The 27,220-nt window shown below is 39.8% G+C and overlaps 1 protein-coding gene and 1 long non-coding RNA gene across 2 annotated transcripts; one reads left to right on the top strand and one right to left on the bottom strand.

Annotated features, from left to right (window-relative positions):
• The first annotated feature begins 647 nt into the window (after window positions 1–647).
• Window positions 648–25,683, top strand: si:ch73-60h1.1 (calcium/calmodulin-dependent protein kinase type IV). Its single transcript, XM_032571262.1, has 11 exons — window positions 648–1,369; window positions 5,911–5,989; window positions 6,689–6,751; window positions 8,714–8,796; window positions 10,144–10,216; window positions 14,484–14,574; window positions 15,967–16,041; window positions 17,269–17,344; window positions 18,600–18,726; window positions 19,232–19,384; window positions 19,836–25,683. The coding sequence occupies exons 1-11, from the start codon at window positions 1,263–1,265 to the stop codon at window positions 20,346–20,348; spliced, it is 1,440 nt and encodes a 479-aa protein (XP_032427153.1). The 5' UTR covers window positions 648–1,262; the 3' UTR covers window positions 20,349–25,683.
• On the bottom strand, window positions 11,721–14,469 carry LOC116725310 (uncharacterized). Its single transcript, XR_004340376.1, has 2 exons — window positions 14,336–14,469; window positions 11,721–12,015 (listed from the first exon to the last, which is right to left on the bottom strand). It is a non-coding gene; the product is annotated as an uncharacterized LOC116725310 (long non-coding RNA).
• Window positions 25,684–27,220: the final 1,537 nt, after the last annotated feature.

Here is a 27,220-nt window from a genome sequence, read left to right as displayed (position 1 = left end):
TAGGCAAACGGACTGGAGTTGGATTAAAGCTGGCTGTGTGTATACAACCTAATACTATATACTCAGATACATGCATTTATATACAGTATATATAAAATAATAAACAAGCAAAAAAAATTTATTATCAAATTAAAGTCAGAATTCTTAGAAAAAAGACCAAATTCTTAAAAAAAATAAAAATCCGCATTCTATATGAAAAGTCAATTCTACATTATTAAATGTTAAATTAGTTTCATCTTAATCTGTTATAATTACAAAGTACACATTTAATTCCATAAATAAATATAAATGTTAACTTTTTTCTTAATTTATGTGTCTTAAGAAAGTTAGCCAGTTTAACCTTTTGCATGAATATGTAATTTTTTAATGCGTGTCTGATGGGAAGCAGCTGATGAAGGATGGAGTCGCAGGGAACACGTGACCATGTGAGGGTTTCTGGTTTGATTCCCAGAGGATCAAAGCCTCCAGATGTCACGCTAATGTACATTTATGTATTTGGGTTATTTCCTTATTTAGGCTGCTGACAGAGCGAGTTCTACCTGACGGAGCCGCGGACCAATGGGAGCGCGGCCCAGCGCTCGTGCAGCGCTGTGATTGGTCGGCTCGGATGCAGACTGCACCAGCATCCTCTCTTCCCTCAGATCCAGCGGACATCTGGAGCGGTCCTGCCTGCCTCACCAGCAGACCCTCCAGCATCCGAACACCGACTCCCCGCGCCGAGCCAGCCCGGGGTTCGCTGCTCGTCTGCCGGTGTGAACCCGGCCTCTCCCCGGGGCTGACGTCGCTCTGTTCGGCTGGATCTCCGCCGGGGAGCCGCGGCGCTCCGGACAGACTGACCAGCCGGCGGAAAGATTCCCGGAGGAGGAGGAGGATGGTGATGGACTGAGCTGATCCGACATCTGACGGGTCGGAGGCCCGATGGAAGCTGCGACACATCTGGACCTGGATCATCCCGGTCCTGGTTTCGGTTCGGCGTAAAGACGCGGCTCCATCACCGGGTGGTTCGGTTCTGTTTTTCCTCTTCAGTTTGTCTCGTCACAGACGGACTAAACGGACCCGGTTCCGAGTTGGAGGGCGCAGGCGGATCCCCCTGCTGGTCTGGATTAGAACCCGTCCGGATCATGAATCACCCCCCCTTTGAGGCTCTAATCTGGGTTTCACCGAACTGGATTTAAATCACAGATTACGCCGCCCCCGGTTCTGGTGAATTATTATTGGACCTGGTCCTGCTGGCGCTGGATTCGGGGAGCCCTGCTGGCATCATGCCGACCTCCCGGCCTGGTTCGGAGCCGGTGGAGTTCTGGGTGGACGGGTCGAGGCGGGACGGGACGGTGGAGGACTTCTACGGCCTGGGCTCCGAGCTGGGCAGGTCTGGGCTCCGTTTCTCAGGGCGGTTCCGGAGGGGAAGTGGCGGGTTGTTCTGCTCCTTTGAGTGGGCCAAAGTTGGCCACATGTGGGTCCATGTGACGCTTCAGGATTAACTTCATAATCCAGCCTGAGATGTTACTGGGTATCCGAGTCCAGCCGGAACCAATAACATCAGAGCCGCTTCCTGCTCGCAGCAGAGACGGAAAACAGGCTGTTAATGAATTAATGAGGGTTTAACGGTGTAAACACGCAGGAGCGGTTCTACAGCCGGCGGGGGGCTGCAGGCGGAACCGGCCGGGTAATAATCAGCTTAGCTCCAACAGGAAACTATTATTAGCATTTTAATGCTTCTTCATACAATAGTTTAGCTTCTTCATATTTTAGTGATCATATTTTCCCTCCCACGGTCCAAAAACACGATTGGTCGCAGAAAGTGGGTGTTCACCGGAGGGGCGCCGCAGGGGAGGGGGCGCCAGAACAGGCACAAATATTTCAACTCAGAATTTTCTGTATTTAAGATATTTGTGCATATGTAAAAAATATGATTAATAACAGAGGCACTGATGCGTCCGCATAGGTCTAAGAAAGCTGCGCCTGTTGATGGATGTTTTTCATACTTTTATATTCTGTATAGATATTTAAGAAAACATTAATTTTGTGTTATATTGTTTTTGTTTCTCTATTACTTTTTGCTTATGTTCAGCTCTTTGTTGACATTTTAAATCTTCATTTTGATAATTTTTCATTTAAATGCTAAAAATCTAATTTTAATCTCTTTTCAAACCTTTTTAAAAACATTAAGGAAATATTTGGTTAATATGCTGTTGTTTTCTCAACTTTAGTTTCGCTGACATCACAAACAAAATAAGAAATAAATGGATCTACTGTTTTAACTGGCTCCACAATATTTCACACACACTGTTTAGTCATATTTCACTGGAGATGTTTCAAAAACAGTTTGCTGATTTCAGCGCTGCTCATGTTCTCTTATAAACCGTTGGAGATGTTTTCACAGCTGAGAAACATCAGAAATTAAACACTAAAAATTACAAACATAAGCAAAAAATCTTGAGTTCTGAGGGAATTATACTTTTCTCCTCATGTTGGAAAAAAACTGATCATTAAAAACTTCAGGTAAATTTGGTTTCAGGTGAATCTCGGATTAAAACATGTCAGCTTGTGTTTTATTTTATAAATATTCCAGTCAGAAGTTTCTATCCACTCATCGTCGGCATGAATCTTATATTAATCCTGGGTCTTTAATAATTGATCTGTGTTCAGGGTGGAATGATTGTGGCTGCAGCTATAATTAGTTTTTATCGGCGGCTTGGAAACTAAGGAGGAGAATCGTAGATTTCTGCGCGGTGGGAACGGCGACTGAAAGCGTATTAGATTGAAAAGGAATCGGTTCAACCTATTTTCTGAAAGCAGGAGTTACTGAATGAGAACGATTCAGATTTTGACCTTGATGTTTGTAGGAGGCGAGCTGCAGCTGCCCAGCACGGTGGAGGCAGCATCATTCTGTGGGCTGCTTTAGTCCACTTTTCAAAGCTGAAATATAAAGACAGCAGAACAACAGTCAGAACTTGGAATATGCAGCGAACATCAGACGCTACAAACAGATTAAATTTAACTCCTCCATAAAGAACAGACTAATATCATCCAGAAAAATACAAGATATTAAACTTATTAACTTGTTTACTGAATGTTTATCAGCTGATGTTTCTTTTAAGTAGTTAAAATAAAAATGCACTTAACTCTGCATTTCAAAATCCAAATATTTCTTTCAGTTTGTTAATAACGTGAGGTTAAATATCAGCAGCTATAGTAACACTGACATGATGTAAGCTAAGTACAGATGATGCTAATGTTAGCAGGAGAGAAGCTTAGGAATGCTGAAGCATCTGGTGGTGACTTGTTGATATGGGGGGCCCAGGTGAAAATTTGCTTAGGGCCCCAAAAAGGTTTAGACCGGCCCTGATTATTGTTTATCGCAATCATTACTGGATCAATAAGGTATGATTTATCCAGAGAAATTTGTTGTAGTGACAGATAAAACGCAAAACATTCAAGCGAAGAATTAAAACTAAAGATAATGTTGTGGCTGAACGCAGCGCCCCCTGTGTGTGGCCTGATGTTTACGGCCCTGTGTGTGTGTGTGTGTGTGTGTGTGTGTGTGTTGTGTCTCTGGACGGCAGACCTGCTCCGTTTTAATGCCTCGGTGTTTCCTGGCTCTGATTGGCCGCTGTGTGACACATCATGTCTGTGTTTGATGGCGTCTCTGTGAACATGCAGCGCTAACGCCGCCGCGTCTAACACGCTCTGCTTCATGGTGTCCCGTTGCCATGGAGATCGAGTCCCTGCATGGCGGTGTGTGATTGCTTCTCAGACGGATCTGTTTTCCCCACAGAAAACCAGAACCAACCTCCCTGAACACACACACACCCACACACACGCCTCTATATGAGCAGAAGACCAATTCTCGAACTCTGAACAAATTTTCTTTTCTCTTAACTTAAGAATTTTTCTTTTTTTATTGAACTTTTTTCTCTCTAAAATGCAAATAAATAAATAAATAAATAAATCAGTGTCTTGCTTCTCCATCAAGTCTTTCCGGCTGTAAATAACATTCATAGTCTTTGTTTTCTATGCACAGTTTATTTGCCTTTATTTGATTTTATTTTACTTTAAAGGAGACCTACTGCTTCTAAAAACAGCCCAAACACTAAAAAATCGTTTTTGGCATCATGTTAATATTTTTTTGTGCCTGGAAAACGAGCCGTTTCAAAAACCTCCCGATTGTTGAGTCGCACAGTGCTGTTACCTACCAACCCAGGCAGAGTTCTACCCGTTACTTAGCAACCAAAGCAGAGTTCTACCCGTAACCTAGCAACCAAAGCAGAGTTCTACCCGTAACCTAGCAACCCAAGCAGATCTCCAGCCCGGTTGGTCAGCTGGTTTTTACCGCTGTATGCGCTGTACAATGGCTGATGATAAACATTACAGATTTGTTGTTGACTTACCATCCAGAAACCACTTTCTGGATTCTTGCTGGTTGTGCAGGAGGCTCCACTTCTGCTTTTCAGAGATGTACGCTGTGCATTGTTTTTATCAGCTGCCTTCGTCTTGCTATGGTTTTCTTGGCTCTCATTGCTGAATAACGATAAAATCAATCTGTAAACGATGCGCTGCTGCTGCTTCTTCTGCGCATGCGGGTCGCTTTGGGACGTAAACCGTTCACACAGAAGATTGCGGTCGCATTTAATTAGTAGAATATGCGAAAAATCACACACACAAAAAATCAGATTTCAGCAAAAAATCTGAGTTGAGCATCATAGCAGCTTGTTGTTAGCTTTCATATTAGCTGCATAAATATAAACATGTCTCCCATATGTATATGGGTTGTAATTATTACTGCATTACAACAGTTATATTCCTAATGACTTAAAATCAGCATTTTAACCCTCGACATGCATTGATTCTCTCAGGTGATAATCTAATCAATGTTTGAGTAATTTTATGCAAAAAGAAAAAAAAAATGTAAATTTTGTCCGAGCCTGATAAGTGACAAAGATGTTAATCTGAAGTAAAACAGTTTTACTAGCTATTCTTTTGTTTTAAGTTTATTTTCTTTGTGTATAACTTTGTTTATTCTTTTATTATGTTGCGATCAATAAAATCGAACTCAAATTCAAGTGAAGAAGTTATTTCATCCCGATCAGAACGGAGCAGAGAGACTCCCGACTCTCAGACATCGTATCAAGAGTTCAAAGTCTTTCTGTTGTCCTAATTCTGCTGAGTGAACTTTTCAGAGTTTACAGTGTTGATAAGAGGAGAAATTTAAGGAAAACTATATTTTAGCTTTGTATCAGAAAGTCTTGCAAAAAGGGAGTTATTAAAGGGGCAGCATCACGTTAAGTCGACTTTTTATAATAGTTTTCCCTCATCAAAAACAAACCTGCAGTGATGCTTTGATTCATTCATGTTTCAGAAATCCTTTAATCTCCATGGCAACCACTCAGCTGTACAAAATGCCTGGCTGGACCTAGCCCCGCCTCCAAGGCGCAGCTCCTCCCCCACCTCAGCTCCTTCAGACTAGCCAGCAGCAATTAGCAAACAGCTAATGAGCTCATTATAGGAGCTGCTGCTCAGAGCAACGCTGCTTAATTAAATGTTGTTAAAGGGTTAACAGAGGAGCCATGTTGGGAAGCTTCCTGGAGGCGGAGCTACTGAAGGAGCAAGAGTTTTTAAAGAGACAGAGGCCCAATTTCAAGGCTTTAAATCAGGAAATCAAATTTCTTTTACATCATATATGATAAATATGCAGCATTTTTATAGAAAGTGAAGAGAACATATTTACTTAATTGTGCTATAAACTGGAGTACTCCTGATTATGAATGAATGTTATTTGAAAGCAACTTATTCAAGTGGAATAAAAACAGATTTTTTCTCATGTCATCGGCCAACAGTTTGGGTAAAGTCGAGTTTCTCTTACCTGGTTTTGCAGGATTCCGATGAATTCAGTGTTTCTTGTGTTTTCAGAGGAGCGACATCCATCGTGTACCGCTGTGAGGAGAAGCAGACGCAGAAACCCTTCGCAGTCAAAGTCCTGAAGAAAACGGTGAGCTACCAAAGCTAACAGCCTGCAGCACAAATGAGGCGAAGCATTATGACCACGGTCAGGTTATGGAAAAATGACTCAGAACTCCAAAGAGTCTGGAAGATGATGTAGTGATCAAATGTCTGTGATGACGTCACATGATCTCACCTGATCGGACGCTTTACTCACCTTGAACTGTGAAATATTTGAAAATAAAAGTGTCGCCAAGCCATCCTCTACTGTCTGATTAATGCTGCTGGTTGTAATTATTAAACTTTAATTCCCAGGTAGTTTTGTATTTTAGTATGAGAAAAGTAAAAGTAACGCACCTGGGTGGTGACGCAGCTGGACTCTGTGAATGGCATTCCTAAAGACTCCAGGAGAAACGATAAACTTCCTTCAGAGACGTCAGGACTCGATGTTCCACAGAATCTCTTTAACTTTAATGTTTAGACCCAGATTAGCGGTTTTTAAAAATACCAGCATAAAGGTAAGAACAGAGGCATCTCAAAGATGGCACTTTAAAGTTCAGAGCAATCTCAGGAGGATATTTGGTTTCTTTAAGGTGAATTATTCTTCTACCTGCAGTGTAATCTACACTGAGAATGTAAGAACATGGATCAAACTGCTTCAGGAGATTCCACCTCTTTTTCTACCGTTACTTTCTGTTACTGTTATTATTGCAGGACTAATAACTGCTGATGTTTGTTTGTGTTTCAGATTGATAAGAAAATCGTACGCACTGAGATCGGAGTCCTGCTGCGTCTTTCCCACCCAAACATCGTAAGAATCCATGATCATGTTAATAAAAGCTTCATTTCCATGTTTTCGTAATGAGTGAAGATCTTTCAGTCCGTTTCTGTTTCCATGACCATCAGAAGGTTTGTCAACAAAATATTTATCACCATGCTAAATATTTAGTTTAATAATTAGTTACTTTGAAACTGTCAAATTTATAAATGAATGAATAACTGATTTTTTCTTATCACTGACTAAATCACCCAAATTACTGCTGTTAATTTTTACAGTGTAACTTTTAAAAATAGCCGCCCGCACCTTTCAGTCAAATACGCGCTCCATGTTTGATCAGTGGAAAAATCGACATCAACATTTCAGTAAAGAAACGGACTGAACGACTGATTTCATGTTTGGATGATTTAAACGCAGAGATAAAAATAGCAGCATATGGTTCTGCTAAAGAGTCGCTGAGGTTTCTCTGGATCGTCTCTGAGGTGTTGTTTTGTGGTTGCTGCCGAGACGTGAAGTGTGAGCGGTTATTTCTGGTTACCGCGGTAACAGTTTGTTTCTATCAGAGCCAACGTTACTGAGTCACAGTTGGACAAAGATTGAAGACGGTGTTAAAATGTTTCCAAAGGCAGAACGGCTTTTATCTGAGGACACGTTGGAGTTCCTCTGATAACAAAAATCTATTCTGGTGATAAAAATAATCATTAATAAGAGTTTGAAGTTCCTCTCTGGCTGTGAAGGTTCTTCACTGTGAGAAGTTCTCAATAATCTGATCGAAGTTCTGGATAAAGGAACAGTTCTCCCAGCGTCAACTCAGTTCTTTTTATTCCAATTTATAAGTAAATTAAAGGTTGCACTGAAGTTTTAGGTCAGAAAGCCAAAAATATTTCAGACTGAAATTTTCTACAGTTCCAAGTATTAAAAAAAGAAGAAGTTTGTATGGATGGATGGATGTATGGATGTATGTATGGATGGATGGATGGATGGATGGATGGCCGGACGGATGGATAAATGGATGGATGTATGGATGGATGGATGGACGGACGGATGGATAAATGGACGGATGGATGGATGGATGGATGGACGGACAGATGGATAAATGGACGGATGGATGGATGTATGGATGGATGGATGGATGGATGTATGGATGGATGGATGGATGGATGGACGGATGGATGGATGGATGGATAAATGGATGGATAAATGGACGGATGTATGGATGTATGGATGGACGGATGGATGGACGGATGGATAAATGGATGGATGGATGGATGGATGGACGGATGTATGGATGTATGGATGTATGGATGTATGGATGGATGGATGGATGTATGGATGGATGGATGGATGGATGGACGGATGGATGGATGGATGGATGGATGGATGGATGGATGGACGGATGGATGATGGATGGATTGATGTATGGATGGATGGATGGATGGATAAATGGATGGATAAATGGACGGATGTATGGATGTATGGATGGACGGATGGATGGACGGATGGATAAATGGATGGATGGATGGATGGATGGACGGATGTATGGATGTATGGATGGACGGATGGATGGACGGATGGATGGATGGATGGACGGATGGATGGATGGATGGATGGATAAATGGATGGATGGATGGATGGATGGACGGATGTATGGATGTATGGATGGACGGATGGATGGACGGATGGATAAATGGATGGATGGATGGATGGATGGACGGATGTATGGATGTATGGATGGACGGATGGATGGACGGATGGATGGATGGATGGACGGATGGATGGATGGATGGACGGATGGATAGATGGATGGACGGACAGATTTCCATATTTGTTTTCCAAATTCATCCAGATTTGGAAACATCTGGATGTGATTAGTTGAATCCTGGTTGCGTATTAATCCAATTTAGCTGAAAGATTTTCAACAGTTTTAAAGAAACTGGCGCTTTATCTGGTTTTAACTGGTTTAACTGGAGCTGCGCCTTTGTTTCTGTGTTTCAGATCCAGTTGAAGGAGATCTTTGAGACAGACACCGACATCGCCCTGGTTCTGGAACTGGTGACCGGCGGAGAGCTGTTTGACCGGTAAGGTCCAAAACCGGCCGACACACTGACGCTCAGCTGGTTTGTTGCTTAAAGGCAACCTATTTTTGTATAGGTCATATGCAAAATTCACATTTTGTACCTTTTCTTTGTTCCATTTGAGTCTCAACTCCTTCTAAAAACAACCCAAGCACTAAAAAACACTTTGCTGTTTTTGGCAATAATTTAATGTTCTTTGGTGTCTGGAAAATGAGCCGTTTCAAAAACCTCCAGTACACTAAATCACATTTGACTGCACTGTTATCTAGCAACCACGGCAGAGTTCTGCCCGTTACCTAGCAACCCAAGCTGTGCTCCAGCTGGTTTTAGCATTGTATACGCTGTACAATGGCTGCTGGAAAAGACAAATGTTTTGTTATTGACTTACCATCCAGAAACCACTTACTGCTTTGTTGTTGGTTGTGCAGGAGGCTCTCCTAATGCTTTTCAAAGTTGTACGTTTGTATAATTGTGCATCTGTTTGCCTCCATTCTGACATGCGAGGTAAACATTGAGTTGGGGGCGTGGCCAACAGCAGCTAATTTGGATTTAAAGTGACAAAGGCCCTAAAACAGACAGAAGCCTGATTACCTAAGAATAATGTTGTGCAAAAAAATGTAATGAAGATGTTTTGTATAGGCCATATCCTAACCTGTTGATATGGTTTAAGCTGCAGATGAAGCCATGCAGGTCAGCTGTAACTGTTGATGTTTGCCAGATAATGTTGCAGATATTTTACTAAAAAAAGATCCAGATTCTGAAGTTATTAGAAATGACTCGGACATTTCAGAAACTCAGAGAATTTCAAGATTTTTTTCTGAGATTAAGTTAAATTGTTTTTTTTATTTTTTTTCTAGCAACTTTTTGACTTCTCATAATGAGACAATTTCTTCTAAAAAAATGTGAGATATTTGGTGGAAGTTTGCTCCTTTATTTTCTACCTACAGTTTCCTGTTGAAGAAACTTGCTGGTAAAAATTAATAGTTTAAACCTGGAGGGGTATGAATACTTTTGGGTTTGGATCTGAGTCATGAGTTAAATTTGGCTTGAAGAGCTGAAGCCGCTTTTATGTTGGCGGATTTATTTGCTTTCATTTCCACCTGCAGCTGCAGGCGCCGTTTCTGTTGCCATGGTTAGTTTACTGCAGAAGTTGCGTCTTTAGTCTTAGTTACCGGGTTAGAAGGTTTTACTGGGTTTATTCATTTACAAGATTCTCTGCAGTTATGGGGCCAATTTAGGTATGAAAGCTGCCATGTTGTGCAGGTTTGGTTCTTCAGAATCTGGTTGCTCAGGATTAGCGTGTCTCTGCGTCCTGAAGCCGTATTTATTTTTCTGTTTGGTGGTTTGCAGGATTGTGGAGCGGGGATACTACAGCGAGAGAGACGCGGCGCATGTCATCAAGCAGATCCTGGAAGCCGTGGCCGTAAGATAAATTTCATTAAAGAAATCATTCAGAAAAACATGGCAGAGAAACACAAAACCCTTTAACTGTTCCACATCATTATAGCAGAATTATGATATTATAACAGAGATTTCATATGAAAGTCCCACATAATGTAAAGTGGGAGAAAAATTATGCAATGTTGTCGCATTAAAAAAAAAAAAAATCTGAAAAGTGTGGCATGTTGTTTGTAAAGTTACAGTGAAAGATGAACAGAAATAATTTGGATTATTTAACCTGTGGCAGAAAAAATTGTCATCATCATTTGTTTATAAATGTCAAAACTTTTAAAAAAAAACTTAGTTTAGAAATTAAATATTTGGTTTGGAGCTACTTATTGAGTTTACAAAGTCAGTATTTTACTAAATCTATTATTTAGCTTCAAACTAAATATTTAATAAGGAAACTAAATATTTAGTTAGAAAACAAACATTTAGCTTAAAATTAAATATTTAGATGTTGAGCTAAATATTTTGTTTAGAAATTCAATACTTGGCTTGCTAACTAAATATTTAGCTCATTAAATATTTAGTTTAAAAGCTAAATATTTAGCTTGCTAACTAAATGTTTAACTTGCTAACTACACATGTAGCTTGCTAAAAATATTTAGTTTAGAAACAAAACATAAATATTTAGCTTGCTAAGCATGAAACAGATTTCTAAATGAATAAATATCACAGTGAAGCCCCATTTTATACCATCAAAACTGGATAAATAACCCAAATTATTCATGTTGCTTTTTTACTGTGTAACTTTATAAATGGAATCCCATAGTAATTATCCCCATTTACTCTGATCCCCCTAAATAAGATCCATAGCAACTGATTTCCTCTGATCAGCTCCACTCTGTCTGTGATTTCATGAGCCGACTGATTGTTTCAGAGTTTAGTTTTCATGACTGCTCCTGCTTTGGCAGCTTCATTTCCTCCCATCCTGATCATCGGCTCACTGCCTTCTCACACCCACCAGCAGGGCGGCGCCGCCGCGGTTTCACGCCAAGCTCCACCTTTAAACTGGCTGCTTTTAGACGTGAGGCGCCGACGCTCCATCGGGTCGTCATTCACACGGCGGCGCCGGTGTGAATGAAACACGTTGTCAACACTTTGAGAGGCGTTAGCGGGAGGCTGCGGTTCCTGCCGTGGAGCCAGAACGCTGGTGCTGCTGGAAGCTGAGAGAAGCAGCAGAAACAGAAACATGGCTGAAATCTGATTCAGGAAGTCAGACACAGGAAGTCTGCTCTGATTGGCTGGTTAGTCACTAAATATTTCTAAACAGAATCAACTAAATGCTAGAAGGACGATCAGGAAACAGAAAGAGAGAGAGAATCCATCCCTCTCTCCCTCCACCCACCCAACCCTCCATCCTTCCATCCCTTAGTTTGCTTGTGCTTTGGGCCGGCTCTGTGCAGGAAGCTTCTAATCAATGAGAGATTTTTTTTATCAGCTGAAATCCTCGTCCAGTTATTATAAAGGTGTTAATCTCTGACTGTAGATGTGTTACATTTTTATTGAAGCCAGTTTCCTGCGGTCGTGTTTTCAAATTGAAAGTCAAGATTTAAAAAAAAAAAAAAGTTTTTGCGGCTGAATTAAGTTTACTATCATTTAATGTTTGTTAAACGTCCTCAGTATGGAGGCTGCTGTTACAGGTTGAATGTTCTTCTCTCCAGACTGTAGAAACGGTTGATGAAGGTTTAAAAATCCTCTGGGACGTCTCAGCGTTTCTTCGAGTGTCTGCTGGCCAAGGGTCGGAGGAGTTCACGGCCCGAATCGGCCGGGTTGGTTCTGCGGTGAAAAGGGAAGAGGCGAAAACACTCAGTTAATAATGAATCCAACACAGTCAGGCTAAAATCCTACTTGATCTAATTAATGGGGCTAATAGAGCTGCTACTAACCACTAATCGATTATTCTGACAATTAATCAGACAAAAAATTTGGCAAATTTTGCATATAAAGTTTTTTCAAAAGATGCAAGTAAACAAATAATTAAATCCTTTTTATATGCAAAAGTAAATATTTTACTTAGTGAACATTTGATTGCAGCAAAGATTGCATCTGCAGCTAAAAAATACAAATAAAATCAACATGAGAAAAGCTGAGCTCTATTGATCAGTTATTGATTAACTACGTAATAACGGGGTAGAGAAAAGAGTTGATTTATTTTTTACAGAATTTTACAGGTGAAGCTAAAATGTTTATTTTTATCTTAAATGCAAAATGTAAATTTTTTGCACAGTTTTGTTTTAATTGCTGCTCAGAGTGTGATGTTCTCACAGTAAATAGCATTTCTGAGTCTGTCTACTCTAATTAACGAGGAACCGATTACAAAATTGGTTGACAATTATTTCAATAATCAATTAATCGTTTCAGCCCTATTGTTAACTCCAAATAAATCTAGCTAAGCAGTCATGTTGCGACAGGTTACTAATTAATTTCTCAATGAGATTTATCCTGTATAGAAAAAAGCCAAACAAAGCGAAATAAACAGCTTGTAAATGTGGGCGGAGCCTAAACCAGCCGCCGCCGCCGCAGAGTTCTGGTAGCTGCAGCTGTGGCGTCTTATGTAACAGCAGCTTCCATCCTGCTGCTCAACAGATTAAAACCAGAGTGGATTAACACACACACACACACACACACACCCCCACACGCACACACACACACACACTCCGACCACAGCTGACCTACATTTACCAAACATACGCCTCTTTATGTATGTGTTTCTGCGTGTGCATGCTTGTTGTGTTGATGTGCGTGTGTGTGTGCGTGTGTGTGTGCGTGTGTGTTGGGATTACTCTGCCATTATGTTTGTTGTGAGTGTGGCGCTAATCTGCAGTGAAAGAAACACAACAGCATCTTTTTATAGCCGCTTCCCAACATGGAGGCGATGACTTTTATCCATCTGGGACGAGAAAAATTAATTAGATTCATGGAAATTTTCTTTTGATGTCGCCTCGCATTTGATGCCTGCAGCATATTTTTAAAAATGAGGACAGAAGCAAGAGAATATTAACAAAATAAACCTCCCACATCTAATTAGGCTAATTGTTAGCTGGTCAGAAACATAATTAGACATAAAAAAGGAGAATTCTGTGAAGTTTAGTCTTTAGGAGTTTTAAGACATTTTGAACTGCATGTACAGAAAAATAAAACATTTTTCTGTTTTAAAGCTTAGAAAAACCCAGAAATGTCAGACGAAAAGCAAAACTGATTCTCAGGGAGGAACACAATAAAAACAAACATCATTTTCAGGTGAAAATATCTGCAAATCCTGAGAAACACAACAGAGGATAAAACATGATGAAGTCTAATCTAAAGTAAAAAACTGAAACAATTGGAAGCAGTCGGGATGAAAGAGACCCAGAAACCAGTCAGTCCGTAATCCTGGTCTGGTTCCAGAGCCAGCACAGCGGCGGCAGGCGAGAAACTCAAACCAGATAGAAGAGAAAAAGTCCAGAAAATGTTCAGCAGCTTCTGAGTGGAAAAATAATTACTAGAAAAAAATCATTTAAAATAAATGATGAGCAGCTGAGCTTTCCAAAATAAAACAAACATGTCCAAGAACAAAATTTAAACAAAATTATAAAACAGCACATCTTTGAAAAGCAAAAGCAGAGCCTCCTGCACAACCAACAAGAACGCAGAAAGTGGTTTCTGGATGACATGTCAACAACAAAACTCATGTCTTTTCCTGCAGCCATTGTATAGTGAATACAGCTGACCAAACGTGCTGGAGCTCAGCTTGGGTTGCTAGGTAACAGGCTGGGCTTTTAATGCTTTAGCTGATTTTAGAAGCAGCAGAAACCCAAATAGAGTATAAAAATGTATTATCATGCTAAATGTGAATTTAGCATAATAAATAAATCCCCTTTGAAATAAAACATAAAATGACGACCAGAAACCTAAAACAGCTGAAAGCCCATAAACGTGACCCAGGTTAGAAATAATTACTAAAATAAAGATTTGTAGGCGTCATTTAGAGTAAAGAAAATCAGCCGGATACCTGAGCAGGTAAAATCTCAGAGAAACTGTTTGTGTTTTGGATGTTAGCAGCTGCTGTCTCTAGTTCTCAGACACAGAAAGAGGCCCAGGTGTGGCTGCAGTTTACCTGAACGCGTCTAAACCTTTCAGGTTGGATTCAAACCGTCTCCACGTCGCCTCCTTCCTCTCCGTCAGGACAAATCCTCCCAGAAACCTCCAGCAGCCCAGACATGGTGTTCCTGTCGCCTCTGAAGATGTTTCTCTGTGTGTTTCAGTATTTGCACGGTAACGGGGTCGTCCATCGTGACCTGAAGCCGGAGAACCTGCTGTACGCCGACCTGTCGCTGGACGCGCCGCTCAAGATCGGTAACAACACACACACCGAGCATCAGCTGGGAAACACTTCTACATGTCTAGAAGTAAAAGAAAACCAGCAGCTAAAAGGTTAAAAAAGATTATAAATCAAAACAAACAAACAAACCAAATAAATTATAAAACAAACGAAGCAGCCTGACCTCAGAATGAACGACCGTCACTGATTTATTGGTGTAATTACAGAGATGTTTATTATTTTCTGTTCAGTTTTAAGGAAAATACTCTTTAAATGTCACATCCTGGCACTTTATTAGGAAGCAGAATCTAAACATTAACTTTAGATTTGTTTAGGTTTAGTCCACATGTAGCTGAATATCTGGGAAAACTGATACATTTTTATTCATCTTGGTTTTTCATCATTTTATAAAACTAAAAACAATTACTTATAAAACCAAGATGGGGGAATTAGAGAAAACTTTGTATTTGTGTGTGTTCAGCGCCGATCGGTCCGCAATTCACAATTTCCATTCCGATGATTAATATTAGCTGAAAAGTAATTTTGTTTATTTCTGTGGCTCCGGTTGCGTGTGGCTTTTATCTTTTGATTGTTGTGTTTTATTTTGAACATTTAAAATGTCTTCCAGTTAAAGTGTGGAGTTTCTTCATCTTTGAGAAAACAAGCTTTTATTATTATTCCATTATCAATGTCGTAGCTGAAAACAATCTTAAAACAGCAATATTATCGTTTATCACAATAACTACAATTTATTGTCCAGCAAATTTTGTTATTGTGACAGGTCCAGTCAACATGTACATACAGAACTGTGTCATCAGCGTAAAGATGGATGTTAAAATTGTGAAATGATGCGATATTTATTTAAGAGAAAGAAGTGATCCAAGGACAGAGCCCTGGAGAACACCAGCCGTTTTATCAACTCTAACAAATGGAAACTGTAGTAAAAGTGAGGGTTGGTCAGTAATGTTGTGTTTTGTAGATAAAAAAAATCTAAAACATATTTTAACGCTGCGCGGTGGCTGCAGAAATCCTCCTGCTGTGGAGATCAAATTAAATCATAATGCGGTAAAATCCACAAACTAGCAGCTTATTATGTAGCGGCAGGGCTTACCTTCGCTCTCTAAAAATAAACACAGCTCTCAGTAAAACTGTTAAATAATTAACATCTCGCCGTGCTTCAGCCTGAGGAGCGGAGGCTGGCTGGTGGAGAAGCCTGTCCAGATGGCCGCCGAGCCGCTGGCGAACAGACGGAGGAGCGCCGCTCCGCCAAACGCCGCTCCGCCAAACGCCGCTCCGCCAGCTCACACTGCCTCCTGCAGAGAAACACATTCTCCTCACAGCCGCGGCCCAAAATAGAAACTGGATTCAACTTTTAAAGAACGTGTTCATGTGACTCGGCTCGGTCCAAACGTTTTCCTTTCTCACAGCCGACTTCGGCCTTTCCAAAATCATCGACGACCAGGTCACCATGAAGACGGTCTGCGGGACTCCGGGTTACTGCGGTGAGTAAAAGCCGACACGCCGAGTCGTTGACGGGATAAATGTTGTCAGAGTCTGAAACCTGGGAAGGTTCGCAGGAAGCCATGTTGGATCCAGGATGAGACGAGTCAGAGTCCCAACTCTGAATCACTTCCTCATTCACAAAACCTTCATGCTGACTTTTGTTCAGATTTTACATTTTTTCTATTATCAAGGTGGCTCTTAAAGGGACAGTAACGTAAAATCCACTTTTCCATTTACTCAGTTACATTTACTTTAGTAACTTTTTTTTAAAGTGTACTTTTAGGAGTATTTTTACTACACTGCACTTTTTACGTTTAGTTTAGTAATTTTATTATGAAGTATTTCTGCTCTTATTTGAGTAAAATTTCTGGATTTTCTGCCCGCTGAATGAAAAACAAACATGTTTTAACCAGAAATCCACCAGACTCACACCTGCACTTTCTGTTAAAGCTTTAGAAGTTTTTTAATGAAAGAAACTGATTTGGAAACATTTTCTTTTTCTGATTTTGTTATTTTTTGTTACTTATATGAATTATTGTCATTTTAGTCCTTGAAATACAAACATTTCCACGTTAGTTTATATTTTGGTCCGTCTGATGATGTAATTTTTGAACATTAAATGATTGGTTAAAAGTCTATTGAAGTACTGAGTAACTGATCAAATTATCAAATACTTTTTTAATCATATTGAATCATTTCTTGGACGGACACTTTTTACTTTTATTTGGAAAGTAAAGTCAACATATTTTTACACATAAAACTATGTTGAAGTAACATTAGTATTGAGTATAATTTTTGGAAACACTTTCGATTATTGTAAAATAAAATCTGACTATTTTAAAAATATTTCATGCTCAGTTTATTGTTGAGCAGGAAAAAATATTAGTTTTTAAAAAATGTTTTGTTTTTTGACTGTGGATTTGACTATTTGTTAGAAAAGGTTTGGACACCCTGGTGTAGATCGTAATATTCTGCATTAAAATCCCACATTTATTGATCCTTAATCAGAAATAAAACATTTTCTGAGGTGAATTAGTGTTTCCATCAGTCTGTGTGTAGCTGCGTTCACCTGTGTGGCTGACATGTGGAGGTGGGCGGCGATGCGTTTGCTGCAGCCGCTGTTCAGTGGGATTTCTCAGCCCTCTCGGCCGGAGCGTCTGTCGGCCATCTGGACGCTAACTGCTAACCGCTAACCGTTAACCGCTAACCGCCTCCTCTGCCTGCAGCTCCAGAGATCCTGCGGGGAAATGCCTACGGCCCCGAGGTGGACATGTGGTCAGTGGGTGTCATCCTGTACATCCTGTGAGTCCACACACACACACACACACACACTGATTCATCATCAGCTGGAACATCGCCTCCATGTCTGTTCAGAGACATTAAGTCGGTTCTAATGGAGCCTGACGATGCATTCAGGGACCGTCGGTCAAAATTTACTTCCAGACTTTTCTGACTCGTTCAGTTTAAAAAAAAATTCTGAATCAAAAATCCTTTTTAAGTTGGTAACTTCCCTTTCTTACAAGTGTGTTATTATTTTTCTTTATGTACTTTTGACTGAATGATTTTGGCCCGATGTGACAAGAAGTTTGGACCATGGAATAAATTAATAGTTTAGTCCATATGAGCTCAACAAAAATATATGAGCAGTTGAATTTTTCATGAATAAATTGTGGTTATAATCCACAGAATAATCCGTTTGTAAAGTTACACTGTCAAAAATCAAGCAATAACCTGGTTTATATAGCCAGGAAAACATTTAGAGGATTATTTTTTAAAATCATATTTTCACTTTGTTATTTACACATTTTTAAATATCACCATTTGAAACTACATATTTAATTAACAAGCTAAATATTAGGTTATCAAACTAATATTTATATAGTGAGCTACATCTGTAGTTTGACACTACATATTTAACTCTAAGCTAAATATTTAGCTAATATGCAAATTCCCTTACCTATAGTGGACTATCAAAATAAAAGCTGGGTTTGCAAACCCTTTTAAAAACTCACGTAAGAACTAAATGCTTAGCTTACTCACTAAATATTTAATGTACAGCTAAACATTTAGCTCCAAGTTAAATAGTTAAAGCAAACTTCATGAAGCTTGGTAATTAAATATTAAGTCTGAAACACTCATATCTATAAATGAATGGTGAAAATATTACTTAAAAAAATGAATTCCCTAATAACCCAAATTATTGCAGTTAACTTTTGACAGTTTAACACACAGGTGTCAAACTCCAGTCCTGGGGGCCCTGGAGGCCCGCTGCCCTGAAACTTTTAGATGTGCCTCTGCTGCACCAACCTGAACAGAATAATTAGATCATTAAGGTTCTGGAGAACTGATCTTCACAAGGAGGAAGTAATTAAACCATTTCATTCCAGTGTTTTGTACCTGTGGCACATCTAAAACCTGCAGGACAGCGACTGGAGGCCTGGAGTTTGACGCCCCTGGTAACCTAACAAACAGCTCCATAGTCCAGGGAGTTTTCACTCTGTGTGACGGCTGGTGGAGGCGTCCAGCCAGCTTTAAAGTTCTGCTTCCTGTCCTCCAGACTCTGCGGCTTTGAGCCGTTCTTTGACCCGCGAGGCGACCAGTACATGTACAGCCGCATCCTGAACTGCGACTACGAGTTTGTGTCTCCCTGGTGGGACGAAGTCTCCCTCAACGCCAAGGACCTGGTAAGTTCCTCACATTTTCCAACAAAACTGAAAGAGAAACATGTTTCTACACTCTTGACTCGCCGCAGAAACTGATCTAAAATCCATCTATTAACTGTTTGTTTAAAATGGATGAGCCTGAACATGAAAACGGCTCTTTAAGCATTCAGACTAACAAAACTGAAAATTAAAAAATCAAAACTGTCAGGTGACTTTATTATTTATCTAGCAAGATATTAGCATACGTGGAAAAATCTTATATTAGAGCAGAAAACTTTCAGTACTAAAGATGCTGCATGAACTGAATAAAACAAAAACAAATCCCCCCATGTCCACTAGGGGGCACCATAGTTTAACAACAACTCTAGGATAAACGTTCCTCCTCCTCGGTGTGTGAAGGCCTTGGCTATCCAGATGAAGGAATGAAACGTTTTGCTGGGTTTTGCTACCTTTCACCTGTTTTTTACTAAATGGATGGAAAAGTTTGAGCTTTTCCTTTGAGAATCTGTTGTTGTTTTCCCTGCAGGTCAGTAAGCTGATTGTTCTGGACCCTCACAAGCGCCTCAGCGTCCGGGAGGCCCTGCAGCACCCCTGGGTTCTGGGCAAGGCCGCCCGCTTCTCCCACATGGACACGACTCAGAGGAAACTGCAGGAGTTCAACGCTAGGCGCAAACTTAAGGTAAACAAATTAATTCTGTGGTATAATGGCTTTAAAAACCTTTAAGTGTTTTAAAACACTTTATATATTTACAAAGTTAAAGCTCATTGGGGCCTAGGAACTTATTTTTAAAGAGAGATAAACAAACACACAATATATTTTCTAAAGAACAGGCAATAAATGAACTGAAAATGTGAAATGAAAGCAGGAGAAACTAATATTGATGCTATTGGTGGGCCACCAGACTTATCTTATTGTAAATAGTTTTTATGCAGGTTTTATACTGGCTTCACACGCTAATTATGCTGCCTGCTTGTGCTCCTCTGACTTAATGTAACTTTACATATTTTTTAGCTCAAAACCTGGTGGGCTGCTGCCTTAGCGCTCCTATCTCCAGGGTTAGCACGTTTTCTGGGGAAATCGTGCTACATGCTGCGTTTAATAGTCCGTCTCGCTGCGTTTCCGTCCGCAGGCTGCCATGAAGGCTGTTGTAGCCACCAGCAGGATGCACGAAGGATCCCGACGTCGCACTGACAGCTGTGAGATGCCTGGCTCAGGGACTTCCAGGCAGAGCAGCATGCAACAAGACCCACCTCCCGAGTCAGCAGGCTCCGCCCCCGATGAAAAAGAGGCCCCGCCCCCAGACCAGCAGGTTCCCCAAAACGACGAGTCCACGCTGGCCAATCAGAGCGCAGCCAGTCCCTCCCCTCCCTGTAGCCCTAACCCCCCCAGCTCTGAAGCTCCACCCACAGGCCCCGCCCTCGTCAGACCGCCGCTGCGCGCCGACGGCCTCCGACAATCGTCGGTCATCCCCAAGTCGATGCTGGTCCAACCCCGGCCGCCACAGAAGAGCTGCTCCGTCATCGAGTCGGTCCACAGAGGCGAGGCCACGCCGCCGCTGGGCTCGCCTTCCAGTCCCAACAACCTCAGCAACGGCTTCACGCCGGGGGCGGAGCCTGGCACCAAGGCCGCCCCCTGCCAGTGAACGCATCACAACAACAAACCCAACAGTTGCGCCTTCCAGTCGTTTTTTTACTAACATCCCAGTTGGTGATCTGGGAACAAACTGAATGTTTGTGTAAATTTAAAAACGCCTCTGCTGAAGGTTCACTAGACTGTTTGGCTAGTTAGCTAACAACGGAGCTAAAGCAGGTGGTTGGTGTGGACTGAAAGAAGCCAAAAGAGCTAATATCAGACATGACTGGATGCATATTTAAGCATAAATAAGGATTTTTGTGGCGGATTCCTGGAATGAATGTAAACCTGGAGATAAGGAGAAAATGGAGGTTGAGCTATTTTTCACACTTTCCGGCTCAGGTTGAAGATCTGGGTGACAAAAAAAGGGTTTCAGAGTATATTTTCCTGTAAAAACTTTAATGTAAAAGACAGCAGGCCTCTGGATTTCAGTTTTCTGGCTCTTCCTGTTAACGTCCAGAGTTTGGATCTCATTTAAGAAAAACTTCCACTTTGCTTATCTGATTGTACCGTTCTCCGGCTGCAGGACCGCGTGTTTGGAAACGCTAACAAACTCAACGATCTTTAGTTTCTGATTACTTTACAGGAGACGTTCAGCATTTCTAGGCAAACACAGACTGATTTAGATGTTGACTCTCGTGAATGTGTTCAGTTGAGAGCTGGAGGCAAAAATACACAATTTTATCTGGTTTAACTCTACTAATGCATTAAACCATCGCTCAGGTCAGGTTTGAGCTACAAAACAAAATTATGAATAAATAAGTCCAAAAAAACTGAATTCAAACCAGTTACTGAAATTATGGTGAAAACTAATTTTGTTTTTAATTAAAACATTTGCATACACTCATGTTAGAAAGTATATTAATGAATGCTTCATTTACAATTTAATGAATTAAAATGTTAAAATTAGTAAAAATTCATAAATACTGTATCAAATAGATGAATGTCCCCATGAAATAAAAAAAAAGAAAAAACTTATTTTGTTAATCATAGGTTACTTATTTATTGATGGAGTTTTATTTTGTTAAATAAATTAATCTGAGATTAAAACAATAAATGTAAATCTATATTTATTTAGCTTTATTTCATGGATAAATGTACATATTTGGTGGTGTGTTAATAATAACAGTATATTTTATTTAATTTTGAATGAAACGACTACACAGTAGATTTCAAAAAGCAAGCTCATTTATAATATAGAAGTTACTGAGTCTCACCTTGTTTCAGCAAAAAGAAGGCTGAAAATGAGACACAGAAACACATTTAAGTTAATAATCCCTAAAACATGTTAGAAGTGGTACAAAATGCTTACAAAATTAAATGCTTAAAAATACCTTCTTTTTTTGCCAGAAAAACCAGTAAAGTCATAATGGACGTGTATTTTTACCTTTAAGCCTTTGTTCATTTGAAAAAATAAATTAATTAAAATTTCTGCTCCAAATTTTTAAATCATTAAAAGCCGGAGTTTGTCAACTTTCCTGCCTATGACGAGTGGAAGCAAACGGAAACAGTCTTTTCTGTTTGCTTGATAAACAGGAATGGTTGCCAAGGAAATAAAAATATATCAATTGGAAGCTAAATTGATTTTTAAAGCTGAGCTGTTTTTACTAAAGAGAAGTTAGTTGAATTATTAAGCTGATTTTACAGTATTAGTTTTTCTTTCCCCTTTACCTCCTGTTCACACTCCAGTTCAGTAGGTGGCGGTAAAGCACCTTCTCCACCGCCATTAAACATAAGAAGAAGAAGCCGGGCTGTCACCATGGTGACGGCTTGACGGTTGAAGCTTTACGGTTTTCATTTAGGTGTTTAGCTTAGAAAAAGCGACCAAATTATAATATCGGAGTAAAGAAAACTAAACTAAAAAACAGGAATAGCTTTCTCCTGCGCTCTTAACTGAACACAAACATCTCAGATAAACGGTTAATCTAAAAAACATTTCCTTAAAATGTTTAACTCTACATACAGAGTTATTTTCGCTCCTCTTCCTCTCCTGCCTGAACATGGTGGACTGATTGTATCTCATTAAAATGGAGGAACAAGAAGAGCTGCTGGATTTCTGGAGTTTTCCAGCGTCGGAGCATGCGCATTCAGACTTATGTTGAAAGAAGAAGCGGGACTTTTTTTCTAATCGTTTCTACTCTTTACTGAAGACGCCTGCAGACTCAACTCTGCAGCTGCATGACTTGATCGTGTAGCTCCAGTTTGTAGCGTTCAGGTAGGTAAATCGTGTTTGTGAGCTTCGTAAAACGTGTTGTTTACACTTTATCAGCGATATCGATGCTCCTGTTTGCACTGTACATACTGTAGTTTGGTTTTAGACCAGTTATTACTGACATCTTTATGCTCAACGTGAGCACAGACATGTTCAGTATTCAAAACTTTCCCCAGAAAAGACAAAAATTTAATGTTTGCTTAAAATCAAACCCTTTCATCGGATCTGAGACCACACGCTCTACCTCGTTTTTGTACAGGGGCTTCCAGAGTAAAACCAATCAATGCAGAATGCTCCAGAAAGAAAATGATTAGACAAGGCAAACAGACTAACCTGAAACTGCACTTTGTTATGTACGGTGGCTAAGACAGTCCAAATATCACCATATCATTTGAGCATCTTTCAGTGGGGTTACAGCAGAGTAGATCACGGCAGTTGAGCTTTATCAAGCAAATTTATCTAAAGTTAGCATTATGCTAAAACTAGTATTTTAGCGCCTATGTTTAGCTAACACCGGCGTCAACATAGGCGGTGTGAAGGCTATGCTGAACGTGACTTTAACTAAAATTTGTATTCTAGTTAAAGTGTTTTTTTTAGCTACAAGCTAAACAGTTTTATAAAAAAGTTCTATATTGAACACAACTTTAAAAAGCTGTATTCACTGACTGGAGGAAAGCTAAAATTAGCATTATAGCTAAAATGGTTTTTAGCTAGCATATCATGGACAACCTAAACAGTTATGAAAAAATATTATATGATGAAGGCTTTGTTAAATATGACTTTAAAAAGTTGTAGTATTCTCTGACTGGAGGAAGGCTAAAATTACTATTTTAGCTATCATATCATGGACAAAGTTATATTTTAAAAAATTATATGTTGAAGGTTATGTTGAACGTGACAAAATATCCAATCCAATCATATTTCTTAGGTCACCTACACATCAGATTAAAACTACATTAAAAGACAAAATGAGAACATGGATGGTTTCCTGGAGAACATTGTTGCTGCACATAATTGAAAGTGGGAGTTTCCCGATTGTTTTGAGCCTTGATAAAACTCCCATGGTGCATTCCTGGAGGAATGTGGTGGCAGCAAATCAAAGTCCTGGTTGAATATTTAGGGTAGCAGGTCAGGCTGAGAGGGAACACATTCCTCTGTACATGTGGAGTACATGCAGGTCTTTACTTTGGTGGCAACCATAACTGAGGTCTCAAAAATGAAGAATATTGCACACCCAGCAGTGGCTACATGATGTCAAAGTTGGCTATATTCATTGTGAAGTTAGCTACTGATCTGATTAACGATGGTAACTGAGCGGCCAGCGCTGGCTAATGAGAGCGAGTATTTACTTGTTTAGCTTTGGAGGTGCTGGGGACCATCAGGCCTCGTCTGGTCACAGACTGGATGACCTGCTTCCTCTGCTGGATGTTAGCACTGATAGGCTAGCATTAGCCTCAGATAGGCTAACATCTAACATGCCTAGGATGGTTGAGATACAATATCTGTAAGTGTCAGACATTAGATGCATTGACATGTTCTTTTGAATGGATTTACAGTAATCCAATGCAACACCAAGCGTAAAAATACTGTATAAACATAAAATTTTACTGAAATTGGCTTTTAATTGCAGTTTCTGATTGGCTGATTCCACCTAAGTTTTCACTACCTTGACCATCTTAAATTTGCTCTAGTATAAAAACATCAACACTTTGACTTTTCAAACTTGGACCTGATTATTCTTCACCAAAAGCAGAATATTTAAAGCCAACTTTATTTTTAATAAAATTTTTACTCACAAGGATGCAAACAGACAAGCGGTCATGATTTGTGCTTCCTCCTCTTCTGTAGGTGTCTGTAATGCAGCCTCACCTGAAAAGGCAAAACAATATGAGAAGATGCAGCAATGCAGAGAACCGGCAGGCCTTTTCATTGATTTCACCACCTCAACCTTAGCTTCAGCTAACTGGGAACAACTGCTTATCACCCAATAATCCAATAATCTCTTTGATTTTGATTATATATTATTGACAGTATTAATCAGCGCTGCTTGTGTGAATGTGAGGAATGTTTTTCGTTTGTTCTGCATCCGGCGGACATGTTTGGCACCTCATGATACAGCTGCTGCAATCTGATTGGTCAGGAGGACGAGCTGTCCTCCAATTGGATGATCTGTTAAAAATATCACTGTCATTTTAATTTCATGCAGTTTTTTGCTCAGCAGCATCAGTTCCCTCTTTATGAAACCACAGCCGTTAACCTACTGAAAGACGACTCCAAATGGAAAATATCTCCGTTTTATTTTTTATTCATATTATTCTTTCTGATTCTGTCTCAGCTACCGTATATAAACCTGCCATGAAAGGACAAACTTTTTATTTAAAGAGGAACCAAACCTCCACTCACATTTCCCCAAAGGCGTTAAAAATGTTTTCTTTTAAGCTTCGGTTTAAAGAATAAAAATGACCAAACAGTCGTCACCATATGAGAAAAAAACCAGGAAGTTTCTGTAAAAGGCAACAGCTACAGAATCTGTTGGCTGCAGAATTTTATGTCCAGAAAGTAAATTAAAATCTAAAAATGTCTGAACTAAATCATCTGAAAGGGATCAGTGTTCTCTGGTTGCTCTTCGCTCTGATGAAGATGTTTTTATTTCATGTTTCAGTCACAGTTTGACCTCCTGAACAGCTTTAGGTCGTAAAGTTGGATGTTTTCGGTTCGGTTCCTCTTTAAACCTCCCGGTGAGAACAGAACCTGTTTGTGTCACCGCTGCATGAACCTGAACAGGTACGTCTGTGTGTGTAAACCAAACCCAGTCAAAGCATGTTACTGTATATTAGACCAACATCTATACTCTTCTGTAAAAACATGAATATTTTTGCTTCTATCGACCAAACGGGGCTAAACTGTAAACACTGTTTGTTTTGTGTTTGATGAGTAAAATGTACATTTCTTTTCAAATCTGAAGAATGACACGCATATAAGTGGCAGTGTAACAGTGTCAGCTGTTACATGTGTATCTCTGCATGTATTATTTACCTTCTGTTGGTCATATCAGATGAAATAATAGGAGCAGAAGGTTTGAATCCTGCAGGATGTTTCAGGTGTAAAAGTAAAGATTAGCTGATAGAAATCACCTCTTTGCTTCTCGGGTTCTTTCTCCAGTCAAACACCATCAGTTCAGTTTATTCACATCCAAAAAAAATATTATTGCTGTTCTTTCCCATGACATCATATACAGTCAGAGCAAAACAATGTCTCAATTTCAGATAAGTTAGTGGCATGTTTATAGAAATCCAAACGCAACATTTCAGCACACATACCAGCCGTTATGCTCGGTGGTGGAAGTATGGTGATTGGGGATTGTTTTTCAGCCCCTGGATTTGGGAACCTTGGGGTTCCTCTGTAATCTTTTGTGTTTTTGCTGCTGAAATTAGTTCAGAACTTGGTAAAAACCAGATCATTTTTATTATTTCCTGATAAGTAAAAACTTAAAACTCCACTTTATGTTGAATCTATCGTCTAATCCACACAGTTAATAATTTCAGATTTAAGAAGATAGCAGCTAGCAGTGAAATCCAGTAGCAGTCAGTCCTCTGAGCAGACTCTCTGTCTATAAACTCCTCCATTTTGGATCGTTCCACACCAGTAGGAAGACCAGGGCTTCCAGGCTGCAGCTGACACCTCCCACACTGAGGTGGCGCTGTAGCCCCAGTCTGACTTCATCCAAGGCCCCTTAGCACCTGCTGATGTCACCGGCGTGTCATCGATCCACCAGAGGACCTGCTGCCAGGGCGAGGTCAGTCCCTTCAGGAGGCAGACCAGCAGGCGAGGCGACTCTGGATCCTCTGAGGAACGTTTGGACGTTAAAATCTGAATGGACGGACCTGAAGACGTGGGGGGAGTTTTTTTTAAACAGTTTTCAACAAAATAGTCTGAGAAAATGGAGAAACATCAACCAAACGAACTAAAATCTGCTGTAGGTGTTCCTCAAGGTTCAATACTTTTTAAATTAACAATCATTACTGTGAGGATTTTATTGGACAATATTTGGACTATATACACAAAGAAATAATTAATTTCTTACTGTGGCTATAAACTGCTGCTAAGTAAAGGTAAACCGGCGTGAAACATTAAAAGGAGTTGCACTGTAAAAAAAAATCTTACCATGTATTTTTGTGTAGTTTCTACTGAAAATTACTTTGTACACTTGAAATAAGACAAAATGAAAGTTTTCAGCAAGAAACAGAATCTTGTTTTAAGTCAATGATTCTATATCCACTGGCAGATTATTTCGCTATTAAGGTGGGTAAAATATTTTTTAATAAGTGAAATAATCTGCCAGTGGAACTAAAACTATTTAATATATCAAGGAATTATTGACTTAAAACAACCTTTTATATATTTTCTAAAAGTTGCTTTTGAGTTAGTTTAGATTAGATTTTTTTTTACAGTGCAGCTGTTTTTATGGTTCATTTCACCTTTAGTTAACAACAGTTTATAACCATAGTAACAAAATTACTATAGTCCAATAAAATCCTCACAGTAATGATTAATGTTGATTAAAATAACAGTGGGCCAAGTGCTGAACCCTGAGGAACGCCTAGAGCAGATTCTAGGTTATGTATTTATAGATAATATTTTCCTAATTAGCATTAAGTTCAGTTCTAGTT

The sequence above is a fragment of the Xiphophorus hellerii genome, chromosome 9 (assembly GCF_003331165.1).
Source record: "Xiphophorus hellerii strain 12219 chromosome 9, Xiphophorus_hellerii-4.1, whole genome shotgun sequence".
NCBI lineage: Eukaryota > Metazoa > Chordata > Actinopteri > Cyprinodontiformes > Poeciliidae > Xiphophorus > Xiphophorus hellerii.
The sequence above is the reverse complement of the archived record's forward strand: the minus strand, read 5'-3'. Positions and strand labels throughout refer to the sequence as shown.

Excerpts from the sequence above, each read along its gene's own strand:
- si:ch73-60h1.1 (XM_032571262.1), top strand. The coding sequence starts at position 1,263 with ATGCCGACCTCCCGGCCTGGTTCGGAGCCGGTGGAGTTCTGGGTGGAC. Across the intron at positions 6,752-8,713 it reads GTCTTTCCCACCCAAACATC|ATCCAGTTGAAGGAGATCTT; the intron begins GTAAGAATCCAT and ends TCTGTGTTTCAG. Across the intron at positions 8,797-10,143 it reads GGCGGAGAGCTGTTTGACCG|GATTGTGGAGCGGGGATACT; the intron begins GTAAGGTCCAAA and ends GGTGGTTTGCAG.